The sequence below is a fragment of the Thamnophis elegans genome, chromosome Z (assembly GCF_009769535.1).
Source record: "Thamnophis elegans isolate rThaEle1 chromosome Z, rThaEle1.pri, whole genome shotgun sequence".
NCBI classification, from domain to species: Eukaryota; Metazoa; Chordata; class Lepidosauria; order Squamata; family Colubridae; genus Thamnophis; species Thamnophis elegans.
Window position 1 is genome coordinate 97,068,088 of NC_045558.1, and position 16,874 is coordinate 97,084,961.

At 38.0% G+C, this 16,874-nt stretch overlaps 1 protein-coding gene across 1 annotated transcript in view; it reads right to left on the reverse strand.

Moving 5' to 3' along the window:
* Positions 1–702: 702 nt before the first annotated feature.
* The window catches only part of TOP2A (DNA topoisomerase II alpha), a 43,442-nt gene continuing 27,270 nt past the window's right edge, over positions 703–16,874 (reverse strand). The window contains exons 17-34 of the mRNA XM_032238230.1: positions 15,447–15,539; positions 14,418–14,532; positions 13,955–14,076; positions 12,706–12,854; positions 10,963–11,194; positions 10,414–10,548; positions 10,094–10,294; positions 9,241–9,436; positions 8,755–8,846; positions 8,367–8,516; positions 8,192–8,275; positions 7,605–7,802; positions 7,402–7,504; positions 7,179–7,316; positions 6,086–6,182; positions 4,749–4,807; positions 1,829–2,040; positions 703–1,033 (exon numbers count right to left, since the gene is read on the reverse strand). Coding sequence (XP_032094121.1) covers positions 890–1,033; positions 1,829–2,040; positions 4,749–4,807; positions 6,086–6,182; positions 7,179–7,316; positions 7,402–7,504; positions 7,605–7,802; positions 8,192–8,275; positions 8,367–8,516; positions 8,755–8,846; positions 9,241–9,436; positions 10,094–10,294; positions 10,414–10,548; positions 10,963–11,194; positions 12,706–12,854; positions 13,955–14,076; positions 14,418–14,532; positions 15,447–15,539 — 2,520 coding nt within the window. The 3' untranslated portion in view covers positions 703–889. The remainder of the gene's footprint in view (positions 1,034–1,828; positions 2,041–4,748; positions 4,808–6,085; positions 6,183–7,178; positions 7,317–7,401; positions 7,505–7,604; positions 7,803–8,191; positions 8,276–8,366; positions 8,517–8,754; positions 8,847–9,240; positions 9,437–10,093; positions 10,295–10,413; positions 10,549–10,962; positions 11,195–12,705; positions 12,855–13,954; positions 14,077–14,417; positions 14,533–15,446; positions 15,540–16,874) is intronic.

The window sequence follows — 16,874 nt, forward strand, 5'->3', positions numbered from 1 at the left end:
GCCAGGCCCTCAAAAAGCTTTACTGATTGAATCAGAGGACAAAACAATTGGTCCTACATTTCCATGAAGTAACCACATAATCACAAAAAGGCAATTACTTTCATGAATTGTAGTTAAGTGCAGCACTTGTGCTCCTTATACTCCAAAGCTACTCTTCCTGGTCAAATCTATTCTAATGCATGAATAACCTTTATTGCCCAGCCCTAATTTTTTTTATATTCCTGACTGAAGCAGAAAGCCTTCATGAGCCCCCCGCCCCAATAGTGTATGATACTCAGAGACTTCCTGACCAAGTGCCTATGTTTTTCTTGCCAAGGTTTCTCAGAAGTGATTCATCATTGTCTCCTTCCTAGGGCTGAAAGAAAATGGCTGGCCCTAAGTCAAAGGTGGGACTAGAAATCAGGGTCCTTGATTCTAGCTGTACTGCCTTACCTGTTACATCAAGGTGGCTCTCACCATCCTGCTTTACAGTAATTTAAATAATTATTCTCATAAATGCTGCCTGGCATTTCCGTTTCCAAAGTGCATGCAAGAAATTTTAGAATGGCAATCTGGATAGAACAATCCACAGAGAACTTTGAGATCAGATGTTCTAATATTTGAATGCTGTATTTGAATCCAGAGAATAAAGCATAATATTTTAATATTGAAAGAAAGACATGAAACATTGTGAAATACCACTTTTTATTATTTATGGTCTTATCAAGAATAATAATGACTTCTAAAACTATAAAAGGCACAGAAAAATATTTACAGCATTAGAAAATCCACAATAACATTTTATACCATCACATAGTTAAAAGAAAAGTATTTGGAATCAATTTCTGTTCACTAAAGAGCTAATTTTTAACTACAATGAAAAGAATTGCAAATATATTTTGTTGTTAGATTAGAAGGAATCATCATCTGACTGCTCCAGATATTGAACCAGCTTCTTAGTGCGAAGTGATTTTTCATAGGGTTTGGGCTGAGGAGGAAAGTCCTCATCAGAGCTTAGATCAAGGACAAATGATTCATCCACATCCTTGGATTTCTACAAAGCAAGAATAAAGAACAATAAACTCTTAGGACAGTTCCATGCATAGCACTGCAGTCTTCTACATAATGGATGCCATAGCAATAATTATAATATTTTAGGAAAAGAAATGGTGTGATAATATTCAGGATAAGGGATCTTAAAAGAAATAATGATGCTAATTGACTCAACACTCTACATCTTGCTGATCATCAATTTGTCCTTTCTTGAGCACCAGGAGATAAAAATCCATTGTCCTGTTACTAAACAGGAAAAAAGGAAGGCAGCATCTTTGGGGGAATGCTGAACACCAGGCACCAAGCTATTTTTTCAAAGAGCTGAAATAATTCTGCTCTAATTTGGTGGGAGCATCTCATTCTCATTTTCATAGTTGCTGTGATGGGCAGACAGGACAAATTGGAGCTTTATATTAAGATTAAAAAGCTCTGAAATAGTCCTTGGCTCTTTGTCCTTGCTTTACAAAGGCCTTAAGAAGAGGGTAAGATTTCTAGTTTATGCAATAAGCATCTAATTTAGAGAAAGATGAACCAGCCTATTGTGGCGTTACTTTTCCCAAATGACAAGTTAGGTTTGTTGCAGCATAGAAAACTTCTACACGGCATGAGAAACTCAGGCAAGTTATTAGCTTCAACTAATCCACAATATTTTTGTTGAGTTGCCTGAAAAATACATATATTTATCCTAAACATGCCAATTAAAGTTTGTGGTCCATCGAAGTAGGTTTAACCTAGGGCATCTTTTAAAATTACATTAAAAGATCAGAGATAGTGATGAAAATATGAATAAGCAAACCTTAAGTGCTATTCTTTTTTTAAGGCTTTGGCCAAACTCAGCATCAGAGTCTTCACTACTGAAAGATGAAGACATCCTTCTTTTAGTAGCTTTCTTCATTTTGGTAAGCTTTTGGGGGATATCATCTAAATTGGAATCTGGACCCTTAGCCTTGATGTGTTTTGTTTTTGCCTTTTTCTTAGTGAAAGGTTCCTGAACAGGAGGCTGGTTGCCTAAAAGAGAAACAAATCTTTATCAGCACTATATCTTTAGTTTCTTTCCACCAAGAAATACTGATAACAGCTTTAGAAATGCTTAATTCCTAATCAAGGAAAATAATTAAGTTGTACTTCCTAGTTTTTCTACTAGACAATATATATATATATTTTTTTAAACCCAATTCCTGTCTAAGAAAGTATGGTAGAGGATAATTGTTTGCAGGTCCCAATCTTCCTTTGTGCACAACTTTGCATATTCCAGTTGGTGGTCTTTTCACTGAATTACACTAAGTGCTTAAGGATACATCTTCCCCAAAGATAACAGGAGTGCAAGCTCGTCTATGGAAATGGGAATATGGCTTCTGACAAATGAGCACAAGGCCGGGACCTTTCATCCCATGTGTAAACTGTGCAGCCTATTCCTCCCTTGGATCCAAAAGACCTGATGAGATGTGCTATTTGTCTTATATGCCCTTATAAGGCTTCATATACAATTGTAATATATGGAATATATCCCACAAATTTATTTTACACACATTTAATAAATATTTAATTCAATAACAGGAAAGAAGTACTGGGGAATTCTCTCCATTGGCAGCTGAGAATACTTATTCAAGGATGTTATTTGATCTGCATAATATCTCCACAGTGCTACTCTCATACAAATTATATTTTGCACACTATTCCCCTTCTATTAGAAAAGTATCAACAAAAAGAAGACTCCTCTGTGATCCTCAGTCTCAAGAGTCAAGGCCTAATCGAAAGAGAAAACTTTCTGGTGTATTTATCAACAAGAGATTGTTTCTTGACTATTAAACTGATATAAAGGAACAGATAGGATGTAAACAAATGACAAACCAAGAGTGACCTGGAGAATGATTTATTAAATGTATAAGAGACTTCTTAAACCCTTGAAGAAGTCTGTATCATGGAATAAAAAATAATTATAGAGACATTTAATCCTACAATATTTGATCCAAAAATTAAGGGTCTTAAAAGTTAAAGAAGTATAAAGGTAAAGGTTTCCTCTGTTCAGTTGTGTCTGACTCTAGGAGGCAGTGCTCATCACCTTTTCTTAGCCTAGGGAAACAGTGTGGTCCAAAGATAATTCCTTGGTCATGTGGCTAACATGACTATAAATCAAGGTGCATTGTACACTGTTACTTTTCCATGAAAGTGGTACCAATTTATCTACTTGCATTTGCATGTTTTTGAACTGCTAGATGGGCAGAAACTGGGGTGAATAACAGAGTTCATCCCATCACATGCTGCTCAGATCTCAAATCTGGGCTGTCAGCTTTCCAGCTGAAAAACTCAGTGTCTTTGACCACTGAGCCAGCACACCACACCCTCTAAAAGAAAAAGTCGGTTTATTTTATCAAATTTAAAGTATGTATATGTATGTATGTATGTATGTATGTGTGTGTGTGTGTGTGTGTGTGTATATATATGTATGTATGTATGTATGTATGTATGTATGTATGTATAGCAAAGTACTAGTTGTTTTTATGGGCTTTTGCCAACACCAGAACTGAAAATATGGTTTCTGGATTTGCTAATTATTATTGGCATCTTTCAATCTCAAGACTATGGTATCGTGCTCTGGAAATAAGTCCTAAAACAGCATCTGGTGTGGCTATAAAGGCCAATTCGAGAGTTGCAATCCCTTCCACACTAAGGGCAAATACATTCTGTCCCCTGCCCAGACCCCAGATTTTGCTGGTTCCGAGACTGCCTCTTTGCCTCAGCCTGCCGAACAAGTGTCTCTTCGAATTGGAGAAGGCCATACTGGGTCTAGCTCCAAGCTGAACGATCGGAGATCAAGGTTTCCCAGTTGTTAATGTCCATTCCCAAGGCCTTTAGATCCCTCTTGCAGATATCCTTGCATTGCAGCTGTGGTCTCTCTCTGGGGCACTTTCCCTGCACTAATTCTCCATATAGGAGATCTTTCGGAATCCGCCCATCAGCCACTCTCACAATATGTCCAAGCCAGCCTAGGCGTAGCGCATATGAAAGATGTTAAACTTTCTCTCCTGCTGTACGTAAAGGGTCCAAGACTCACTGCAGTATAAGAGTCTGCTCAGGACGCAGGCTCTATAGACTTGGATATTTTTCTTTTCCTTTATTACACTCTATTTACTTCTTTTTCTTGCACTTTTTATTCTGTACTATTTTAAAGTTCAGTTTGTATTAGATTTTATTATTGTAATCAAAAGTTTTCAATAAAATGTTACACACATACATGCCTTTCGATCAGAAAGGTAAGCAGCTCAGCTGTTCGAATCCCTAGCGCTGCGTAATGGAGTGAGCTCCTGTTACTTGTCCCAGCTTTTGCCAACCTAGCAGTTCAAAAGCATGTAAAAATGCAAGTAGAAAAAATAGGGATCACCTTGGTGGGAAGGTGGCATTCCGTGCCCCTTTGGTATTTAGTTATGCCAGCCACATGACCATGGAGACGTCTTCAGACAGCGCTGGCTCTTCGGCTTTGAAACAGAGTTGAGCACCACCCCCAGAGTAGGGAACAACTAGCACATATGTGCAAGGGAAACCTTTACCTTATACACTGCAGACATATTACAGACTCAATTGTGTGACATAATACCTAGGGCTATGGTTAGGTAGTACCTTGCATTAAAAATGGCAATGGGGTAGGTAGGTGGAGAATGAATTCTGGCTTTTATAGACTAAACAGAGATTATGATACAAGTGGATTATATACTCACCCAAACCACTGCTCTGTACTTCTGTTGGTTTGGATTCAACTACCTTCTCCTTTGTTTTCCTAGGACACAAATTCTGTATTAAATTATGCTTTTTTTTGCAACAAGGCCAGCAATATATGGGCATAGACATTCCTAACTGGAAAAAATTAAAACTTTACCAAGAGATTGCACTTAATCTTGGGATTGGTTTGCTCAAATGTTAAGATTTACTCCATTTTAAAATTATTTTCTTTTTCAAAACTTGCACCACTGCAGTGAAAGCAAACACCTGAAAAAAGTTCTGAACCTCTTACATTGCATTCCATTGTGGGGGTGAGGGTTGGAAGTATAAAACATAAGCAACTTATTGTAATATTATGGTTAAAATTAAAAGCAATATTTTTCATAGAACATTTGAACATATAATGCTGTCATCCATCTAGCAGAAAGATCAGGATTACACAACACGGTTTGAATATGCTTACAATAGCAACACCAGGTTACTTTTGTATGACCAGTTGATGAGATGTATGGACCGAAAGTTTGTGGAGCTCTTCATCAGCAAAATGTGGGAACTGGAAAGGCCCATCTATGTTATGACGCATCTATTCTGCACGCAGATGATTCCAAGTTCTAATTCCACAGATCCTTCTGACTTTGGATAACTGTCTAACATCCTGGAAAACAATTGCCTGTCCCCATATATCTGGGATGGGCAATTAATTTTCCCAAGTGGCCACATGAGAAACAGACTGTTGGGGAGCAACAGGACTGTGAAGATGTGTAGACATGCATGCGTGCACATATATAAATTGGGAAAAAAAATAGCAGTTGGCCTCAAAATAAAAGCAGTGCAAGAGTATTGTGCGCATGGCATAGGAGGGTCCACTGGACCTCTGGTGGGACTGATCTACAGGGCCTCTGGCAATCTTAGGAAAGATTGGTCAAATGTGCATCCAGTAGCCCAAGTAGGTTTCTAATTGTCTTCTGAAGTACAAGAGGAGCCAGCCTGTTGGGCTCACCAGTTGTAACATCTCCCTTGTAGATACCTCTGGCAGAAAAGGGCGAATGTGGCCTGCGGGCCTTAAATGCCTAAATCTGACATAGATTGTACAGGTCAAAAAGAGCAAATAACCTGACCTTGTATGTAAGGCAGTTTTATTGACTATTTTTTAAAAAAGAACTAATTATTTCTGGTCTTATCAGCATTTCGACATAAGAAACCCACCCCATGAAATATAACAAATCTTTGCAAAAACTATTTTCTCAATCTGATTAACCTTAAAATGCTGTCTGTTATCCAGGCAAATATTTTTTAAAGAAACAGTCAAAATAGGAGAACCACACCTGAAACTTACCTAGAAACAACAGCCTTTGGTTTTACTATTGCTCTCGGATAGTCCTCAGTCAAAGCACTTCCCTCCGTATCTGAATTAGAATCCTGCATACATGTTGCTTTTGCCAAATATAATAGGAAAAAAAAAAATCAGTTGCAAGCCAAAAATGTGGGAGGGAGGAAGGCTAAGTGACAGTATAGGTAGTCCCCAACTTACTACAGTTCATTTAGTGACCATTCAGTTACAACAGCACTGAAAAAAGTGACTTATGGTCAGTTTTCACCCTTACAATGATCATGTGATTAAAGTTCAGATGCTTTGCAACTGGTCCATATTTATGATAATTATAGTGTCCCCGGATCATAGGATCAGCTTTTGTGACCTTCTCACAAGCAAAATCAAGTGGAGCCAGATTCACTTAACAACCACTTAACATAATAAGCAAGGAAAGTTATAAAATGGGCAAAACTTATTTAACAATTTTTTTGGGTTAGCAAGATAAATTTTGAATTGTAGTTGAAAGTTGAGAACTACCTGTATATTCTTAAGAAACTGGGGAATATAGCAAATGAGGAAAGTGTTTTGTTCCAATCACGGTGTAAACAATTGCATTTGTGGAAATTTTATTTAATTGTTTAAGCATCTATGGTTTGAAAGAATTAAAATAAAATCTGGGCAGGATGAACAAAGAACAAAACTGATATGCCTACTCCACTCCACTTTCCAGATCAATTTATTCCCTTGCTGAGCTGGCGGCATTCCCTTTATCTACTTAGTTGCTGTTGCCTTTGGCTTTGTCCCATTCTCTCTTTCCACCCTACTTTTATCTGGACCCCAAATAGCTGTTTTGTGCATGGTTCAAAACAACTGTGTTTCAAGCACACCTAGAAACCTGGTAGTTTATTTTCTGCATGCAACAATTTTGTATAACCTTACTGGGAAATGTAGATTAGAATGAAATAATAATAATAATAATAACAACAACAACAACAACAACAATCTTTTTTCACAAAGGTTTCCCTTTATATTTGAGGTTGTTTATAGCAAAAATGCTTGGGAAAGGTACCATTTAAGTTAAGATTCCAAGCTAATTTTAAATTCTTTGAAAATTTACCTGCTACTTCGTGTTGTAAATAAAAATCAACCTCAGAGTCAGGAGAACCTTCATTTCCATATTCTGAGTCATTCCAAGGATTTACTGTCATTGGTTTTTTAATTGGCTTGAATGTCAGTTTCGACTGTTTCTTGGCATCTGAAATTTAGCAGGTTTGTTAGAACACATCTCATAGAAAATATAAACCCACAGGAAAAATTGATTCCTGCTAAAAGATTTTTACCTGGCTCCGTTTTCAGTTTCTTGGTCAATAGTTGTTTAAGAGTCTTTGGTTCCTTGCTGGTCCCTGGGAAATCTTGATTCTCATCAAACTCATTTTTTTCACTCTACAGATCAGCCAATGAGAAGGAGTTTATCATTACTGGGGATAGGTGAAAGAAAGTTATGAAGCTAGAAAAGAAAACTGAACACACAAAGGCCATTTACCTTGATTTTTCTTTTTAATTTCTTTTCTGCCTCCAATTTCATCTGTTCAGTTATTCGGGGGATAACTCTTCTCCCTTGGGGAGAAGGCAGGATTTCCTGAAGCTTCAGGGTTTTTACTTTTGCTTTCCCTCCTTTCCCTTTGTTGGGTTTGTCTTTGATTCCTAACATCTCATCCTCTTTTTCTTTTGCTTCTATCACCTAAAGTATGGATGATTAAAAAAAAAAACACTAATAGCTTGCAATGTTTGGATTTGTAAGTGTTAAATTCCACCTTTTTGAGGGCATTTCTTCGCTCTGCAGTTCTACACAAATGGAAGAAAGGAATTCTATACCCAAATCTGAAATAGATGGAAATTTCTGCATTCATTAATAGAGCTCAGGTCACTGGAATTTCAGTGCTATGTGTGCATCTGAGCTTTGCTTGCCCTGTAGGTTTACTTTAGAATATATGAGTAGTCTCAATATTTCAGTCACCCTTTTTAAATGCCAGCACCCTATCCAAATGAAGACACAGAACTATTGATAAAGAATGTTTCACTTCAACTGGAAATTGATTGTTTCTGGCCCCAAAATCCAAGTTTACCCACATCAAGTTCCTCAATAAAAGCAGCTAGATCTTCTTTCCATAAGTCAGTAGGATCCTTCTGTTTCACTTTTTCCAGCTCCGTTTCCTAATAAATCAAGCAAGAAACAGTTAAGTCCGTATCTAACTTTTCAATACTATTGCACCACACATATTTTTTTTAGAACTCATCTACCTACTTTATTATCCCGCTGCTTGCACAAGTCATCCTTTTTTTCTTTTGTTAGGTACCAGAGGGGCATGTTCAGAAGATAGTTAAAATCTGCCCCACTGACTGTGGTAGATTCATTTTCTTTATCAGTATCTTCTTCTGTACTTTCATCATTGCCCTGGCATGGCAGAAGAGAGATGTGGTCAGGGGTTAACAGCATTCAAGGGGATCAGGAGATAATCCATCCCTTTCTCACAGTACTTTTCTTTAGAGTACTTACAGTATCTGCTTCAAAAAGGCAATGTTTGGCCTGAAGATCTATTTTCCACTATAATATTATGGAATTAGCTTTTTAAAAATTATTGAACCAAACCCTTCACAATTGAGTGGATTAAAAGGAAGATTGAGAAACATACCTTCTGTTGAGATTCTTTCCATGCCTTTACTGGATCAGAATCATAACCCCTTTCAATTAGAACCTTTATTAATTCTTTCTTGGGCTTATTCTCTAGAGGGGAAGACCACCAAGAACAAACCCAGTTGAGCCAGCAGCCAAAATAAAATGTCAGATTTTGCACAATGCTAAGAACATGTCACATTGCATGCCACAAATACAAAAGCCATTACAGCTAATGGAAAGCAGGAAAATAGACATCCATATACAATACATTTAGCACTTCAAGTTGTACATTCAATTTAAATTTTATTGTGTAAGCTATTTAAGTTTTTATTTCTAGAAAAGTAAGCTTAGAGGCAAGATGCCTGTCAGGGAAAATAATTCTTTGCTAGATGTTGGTTTTTGTTCTGCCCATTCTGACTGAGAAAGGGAAGCTAGGAACTATTTCTGTAATACTTGTTCTACTACCTTTAATAGCTTGTGACAAAATTCTAACAGTGCTTACCTATCACTATTTTGCCTTCTATTTTTTCAAGGATGAAGCGAGCTTGATTGTTTAGTTTTGCAGATTCTGCACCCAGCATGCCAGTGAGCCACTCTTTTCTTAAACCGTAATAACGCAGTCTGACTTGATAGAATTCATCTAGAATTTCCTCTGCAGTCTCATATTTTTTAAGGCAGCCAACATGGTCGAAAAGTACCTGGAACAAAGAGTAAGGTACCACAGATGGTAGGGCTGTGATCAAGCATTTAAAAGCTGGATACAATTCCTTTAATGATTCCGTGTAGAACATTATACACTGTACCCCTACTCACTTCCATTTCTCACTATGGTATTTTGATACTTTTAAGGAACTGTATACACCTGGTTTCTAAAACAGATCCTTATTTACAGTGAAGTGCAAATCTCTCTCAAAATGTCAAGTGCGAAAAAGCTTTCAAAATTTTGAAAAAAAACCCCACACTTGTTTCCCAATGTAGTAGATATCAGATAAATATCTGAAGTGGAGGAATAGGCAGGCATAGTTACGTAAATCTACTAGCAAAACTGATTTTCTATTTCTCCAGTCTCAACTGAGAATTTGAACTCTAAGATTTCAGTTAAAAACTAATGACTTGAAGATTTTTTGTAGAAACTTTGTGACAAAAAGATTCTATTCTGAGACTCTGCGTCTTAGCTGAATGAATGGAGATGGTTTCCAGAGAGCATCATCCTTTGTTCTATAATTTAATGTATTTGTTTAAAAGCTACATTTGGCATGTATATGTATGCATGTGCATATAAGAGAGACAGTCAGACAGACTCTCTAAATATGCCTAACTTGCTACAATAGAAGCTTTCTGAATTTTTTACTCACCATATTGCTACAAGAAAGAGGAGTTTGTAATTTGAAGACTTTATGCAGACCAATAGTCTCAGACTCCACTAGTTTCTGCTCACTCATTGTTATGATGAATTTGACAGTGGTGTCTGTGTGGTACTCTTTATAGTCTGTAATGAGTGATGGAGTCTTCTCTGTGCCATTTAGCATAGGCTCCAGAACCTGTTCTTTGTAAGTCTTTTGAGAGATGGGAAGAAACAACATAATGATTGTATACTTTCCTTTGATTGGGGAGTACAGTAATGTATTGCTATTACAGTTCCAAGAGCATAGTACAAAAATAGATCATGCCTTACCTGTGTCCATGTCCGAACAGGAAGCTCTGAAATTTCAATGGTAGTTGAATTAAGAACTGATACTTCTCCATTGATAAGGAAATGGTTTTGCCCTACTTCATCTATTGTCCCCTTGAAGTTCTTGTAACTAGGAATCTAAAAATAGTAGAAGCTGAATTAAAATAAACCAGCCTGAACATGTATCTTATTTGCATAATATAATCAGAATCCAAATTGATTAAGATAATTTCAATGAAGGCTTCTGAAAATAGGAGTAAGAGAAGTTGTAGAGAAAAGGTTGTAAATGGTTTTATGAAAAGCAATACAAAAATCTCCAGTATAGAGATAATATTTATTGACTTCATTTTGCTTTCTTTTAAAGGAAGTATCATTTTAAACCTTACTTCATAAAGTATGTAATCTAGGCAATTTTAAAAAGAATTTAATTGGTATGGCCCTGAAGTCTTTGAAGAAAATCTAATTGTGTCTTTGTCCACACACCTGTGATTTTTTTCTCTTCTCTAAAATTACTAGATCATTTTTATTTAATCATTGATGCATTTTTATTACCATTGTTAATGGCGCATCTCCATCAAGCATACGTCGAATGTTGTTAATCACTTCTCGAATGTCATAATTAGGAACTTTGCATGACCAGCCAGTCCCAATGCCTTCAGCACCATTGATCAGGACCATAGGAAGGATTGGAATATACCATTCAGGTTCAACTCGTTGGTTATCATCGTACAGAAATTTCAGCACGTTGTTATCTACTTCTGGGAAAGCTAATCGTGCCAAAGGACTAGGGAAAAAAAAAGTAGCTTAAATTAAAATTGTGTTAAATATTTCTAGAAATAAGTTTGGATAGGATTATGGGGTCTTTTTTTTGCAGCTGAAGAGAAACAAGGAAGAAATAGCCAGAGGATGGCAAAGAAGTGAAGAAATGGCAATAACTTTCAGTAATTTCTACTTCCCATTTTAAAGCCACAAGAGAAAAGAGTAAAAGGGGGTTGGGGAGAACCCAGTATCAGGAAAATTCTGTCTCTTGAAAGCCAACCCAAATACAGAGGAGTTGCTTCACTACCAGAGACACAATGCATGAATACATTGATTTATCACTTAAAGAAGAAAGGTTAAGCTTTTCTTTTGACTTCTCTTTTACTGACAGAAAAGGAAATCTTGCTAAATCTCTTTAAAATTGAATTTTGTGTGTATTAAATCCTTGATTTAACTGAGTATTGGGGTGAAAAGTAGTTGTCAAATGGTGAATGGATATATTTTAGTCCAAAAACACATCTGAATTTGAGAAAACCCATCTAATTGTTAAGGAAAGAATATTCATTTTGAGGGGAATCAGTGAAAATAATAAATTTTGTTCAGCTTGATTTGTTTGAGGCAAAAACTGTTATTATCTAAAATACGAAGCTTTTAGTTTATGGTTTGTTAAATGGAAAGTTTACTGCATTTAAATTAATGAACAAAGGAAATCTACTGTATTTCCCCGAAAATATGACATGTCCTGAAAATAAGGCCATGTTGGATTTTTGGGATGGGCAAAAATATAAGCCCTCCCCCGAAAATAAGCTGCCTGGACAACCCCCCTCCCCCGGCCAGGCCGAGCACCACTTACCAACCTAGCGGTATCCCAAAGGTGCCAAGCCACATGGGAGTTGGGGACAGGCGCTTGTATGGTGCCTCGGGGATACCACTAGGTCACTGAGTGGTGCTCCGCCCGGCTGGAGAGGGGAAGGGTTTGTCGGGTGGCTGTTATCTTGTGAGCGGCCTCCCGAAGAGCCTGTTGCGGGTACGGGATGACGCGGACAGCCTCGGGCGAATTCAGATACTTGGCAACTGACTCATATTTATGACAGACTGTGTCCATCAGTTGCGACCAACTTTCTGATAAACAAAATCAATGGAAAAGCCAGATTCAGTTAACATCCATGTTACTAACTAAACAGCAGAAGGGTTGTTTGCCTGTTGTTTGCCAGCTTGGCGTCTTCAGGATACCACTAGGTCAGTGAGCGGTGCTCTGCCCAGCTGGAGAGGGAGGTTGCTGGGCGGCTGCTCATGAACGTGGTCAACTGATGGCTGCTGTGTTGTGTTGCTGCGATAGCTCAACACAGCCATTCTGCTCATGTGACCATGGACATGCTGCAATGGTCATAATACAGCCATAAGTCACTTTTTAAAGTGTTATTGTAACTTTGAATAGTTACTAAATGAATTGTTGTAAGTTGAGGACTTACTGTACACTATGTTGGAACTGAGTGTCTAAGTCAAAACTAAGAAAAGCAACCTGCTTCTACCAACCTGAGCATTGTAAAGATATATCTAGGGCTTGCAGCGTCTTTCCCACCATGCAGCCTGGTTCCAAACTGACCAATGGGTTGAAGTAAGTTCAGGTTGTTGCTGCCCACAAAATTTTGAGCCAAATTAATAATAGTCATCATCAGTGAGGTCTGAAACAAAATAATAATGATCAGTGATGCAACACCACCAAACTCATTAAACATCAATAAAATGAACAGGCATTGGAAAGATAAATTAGTCACAAGCACTAGCTAGAAAAATCCAAAGTCATTAGAAATCTGCTTCTAACTTTATTCCAAATAAATTCTGCTTCAACCATTGGGCAATTGACATGTTTGGAATATTACAGAGGAAACTTCTATTCAAGCCTTGTTACCAGCTGCAGCAGATATGGGCAACCTATGGCTTTCCAGAAATTGCTGAATTTCAACTTCCATGCAGCGTCTGTCTTCCTTCCTGGAGCAGGTGGGGATTGAGGCTCATTGTCCAGCCTCTGCCCCCCTTTTTTAATAGCAGTAGACTTATATACCGCTTCATAGGCCTTTCAGGTCTCTCTAAGCGGTTTACAGAGAGTCAGCATATTGCCCCCAACAATCTGGGTCCTCATTTTACCCACCTCGGAAGGATGGAAGGCTGAGTCAACCCTGAGCCGGTGAGATTTGAACCGCTGACCTGCTGATCTAGCAGTAGCCTGCAGTGCTGCATTTAACCACTGCGCCACCTTGGCTCCTTTTTTGTCTGGCCTCCCTCCACCTGGGAGCTGCTGCACTGCTACCTCGCCAACTGGGGGGAACACAGTGGTACCAGCAGCCAGAGCCTTCCTGGGGCTGAGCGAAGGGACTCCGCCGGGGCTCCCTGCAAAGCACAGTGGCTACAGGAATGCCTCGGCGGTGCTTCTATCTCCTATCTGCGTATAGAGATTGGCAAGTGCCATGGCAGGGAAGGTGCATGGGCCTGCCTGCTCTGCTCTTGCCGGCTAGAGGTGGGGCTCCATGCCACCTTCTCCTAGCCAGAGCAACATGTTTGCTTGCTTGCTGGCGGCCTCTGAGGAGGGAGATGCCCCCGGGCCAATAGAGCAAATGATGAACCTGCTGGGAACATAACTTAATAATATTTATAAAGTCTCAAATTGGAGATCAATGGGTTAGAAAATGAAAAATCATCCTTTCTTGTAACAACTTCTAATATACTTCTTGCAAACTATATTTTTACTTGCTACTTTTTGGGATCCCTTTAATATTTCTCCTACCTCTCCATGGTGGTAAGAGGACATCTCTGCCACTGATCCAGCCAGCTGAGCTACTTTTACCTCCCGCTTATCATTTCTTTTGAAGCATGTATATAAAACTTTCCTCTGACCTGGTTTCATTCCTGAAAGAATCAGAGGAGCCATTAGTAATTACAACTTCTCTTCATAGTGAGTCTTAATAGCTAAGGCATTCTCAAAAGGACAAATCTTCAAATAGATTATGTATTAGTTTATTGAAAATATATCTGCTTTATATCAAGGCAATTAATAAACATTTTCTCATGCATTAAATCCTGCTTCAAGCAAGAATGTTTAAGAATATAAGGTTTTATAAATGTTTCTTTGTCACAGTTACAAAACATCCTATTAAGTCAGCTCTTTGTGGTCTATCTCTTTCAAAATTATTATGCACTAAATTCAAAGTACATAAAAACTTGTTTAATTAGTAAAAGAAAATCCTTACCATCGATTAATGATGGAATGGATCGCTCATTATCAGAATTTGAGAACAGAACCAGTTCCTTGTTGATAAAATCATTGTAGGTCAGGTAACTTGTATATTTCCCATATAGATAATCCTAAAGAAGGCAAGGCAATTTAAGATACATCCTTAAAATAATATCTAAGTGCTTTCTTCTACAGAGATGTTACCATTTCAAAATGATTTGCACTTTTTTAAAAAAAAAGAAAAACACAGGATTTCTTCACTTGGACCAGTGGTGCAATTCAGCTGGTTCTATTTGGTTCAGGTGAACCATTAGCTGTGGTAGCAGAAGGCTCTGTCCACTCGCCACGTTTTGGATGCTCTGCGCATGCATGGAAGATCCTGTGCATGCACGGAGTTGGTGCATGCATTCACATTTGCAAACTGGTAGCGAAGGTAACTTGATTTCACCCGACTTGGGAACACATATTGCTAGCTATGAAAGGAAAATCTTTCAACTTGGATCATAGATTGCTAGATGCACCCTTGTGGCATAAAGTTAATAAAGAATGCATATGCATCATTAGTCTTTGATAGAATTTGTCATTTCATTAATATACAAAACAACTGCCTCCATCAAACCTTAGTAATTGGTGGTGAAAGTTTTTATTTAGGAAACATCAAACTTAAAATAAGCTTTAATGACTGCAGTGGAAACATAACTCAGTCTCTAGACTAATGGACAAAGTGGATTCCCCAAGCAGCACACAGGAGAATATATTGAATCTGAAACCCTTTTAGTAAGGTTGAAACTGGTTCATTTTAGCTCAGAAATTTTAAAAAACCAAATATTTATGTTTCTTATTACTTATTATTTCTCAACTGCTGCCAAATGTTTAGTGATAGTCAAAGGTAGAGACATCCCACTGATGCTAAAATAATAAAGAGACCACCAGACTATTTGCATCCCAAATTCAGCAAAGAATCCTCCCTGTTCACAAGTTCTTTATATATTAATCTGCCTGAACTATTCAGAAGGAATCCCAATTTATTTTGAAGACTACTTACATCTGGCAGACCCAGAAGTTTGCGTTGTCTTCGGTCTTCCATGAAGTTTGTCAGCCACTCCTTTCGATCGTCAATCTTTTTTTTACTAAAGGCCTAAAATGAACAAGAATCTTAATAAACAATACTTTACACTGCCAAGTGCTTAATTAAACCACAGAAGTTTTGATAAGTAAGGAGGAATCAAGATGCCAAAAAGCAGCAATTGCTGTAAATAACTCCCCTGAAAAGGTATCATCGCAGTTTTAATCTCTACATATTTGCTGCCTTATTAAAAGCCTCAACAGTTAGAAAAAGCAGAGAAAATTCCAGGACATTACAAATCATCAAAGCAAGTAGGCAGAGAGCATACAGATTCTGCAACACAAGCTAGTTCCAAACTCACAAAAAGTTGAACCTACCTAAGGAATAGGCAGCCGACTCCTGTAAATATTCTTATTCCCTCAAATGCTTCCTTGGATATGATTTGGAGTTGGATTTGCAAGCAGAGATCCAAAGTCAACAGCTTATAGATCTCTCTTCTTCAATGGAAGAGAAATCGCCACCCTCCAAACACACTGCTGCAATATGCACTGCGGCTGCGCAGTTAATACAGGATGGTGTGAGTATCAACTTGATAAACGTAAAAGAACAAAAATGTAAACTAAGTCTGCTGACGGCACAAACGATTCTCCCTATCTTTGACTTGTTAAAATCAAAGGAAACTCCTTAAAAGAGGAGTTGTAAAACATTGAGAACCAGCCAAATAACAACCCTACAAAAGCACATATCTCCTGTACCACATATAAAAAAAAATCAGCTGTGACGTCAAGGGTAACCATATCCCTACACCAAGGAATGAGAAAACAATCAGAGCTGACCACTCCTGTGGCAAAAGATAGGAAACAAATTTTCAGTGGGCATTTAACCAAAAGAGGGTGCCATTTAAATTGTAAATACTATCTGTAGCCTAAACAAACCACTTTATAAATATTAAATAATAAAGTAAACAGAGGTGAATGGGAACAAATAGAACAATTATCTTGTGAGGTGCATTTGCTTGTTTTACAGGTAGGCTGACTGACTTCCATCTAGCAGAGGCCAAGAACAAATTCTACATACATTTAGGCAACCTACATATGGGCAACTCCTAGCATTTAAAATAAGACCTTTAAACTCCTAGTGCCTTTTTGGTATACTTTTTGCTGCGGTTTCCCTTTCACAGTGCTTGGAGGCTGCAAGGGATCCAAATGGGAACAACAGGCTTCAGCTAAACCCCAGCCAAACAGAGGAGCTATGGGTGCAAGGGACCTCATGATCCAGTTGTTTAGATCCAGATGTTTAGTTCTGGATGGGTCTGCACTGCAGTATGTAACTGTGGGTTCTCCTGAATTCACAACTCCTGCCCAAAGAGCAGCTGACAGTTGTGGTTAGGAGAGCCTTTATTCAAGT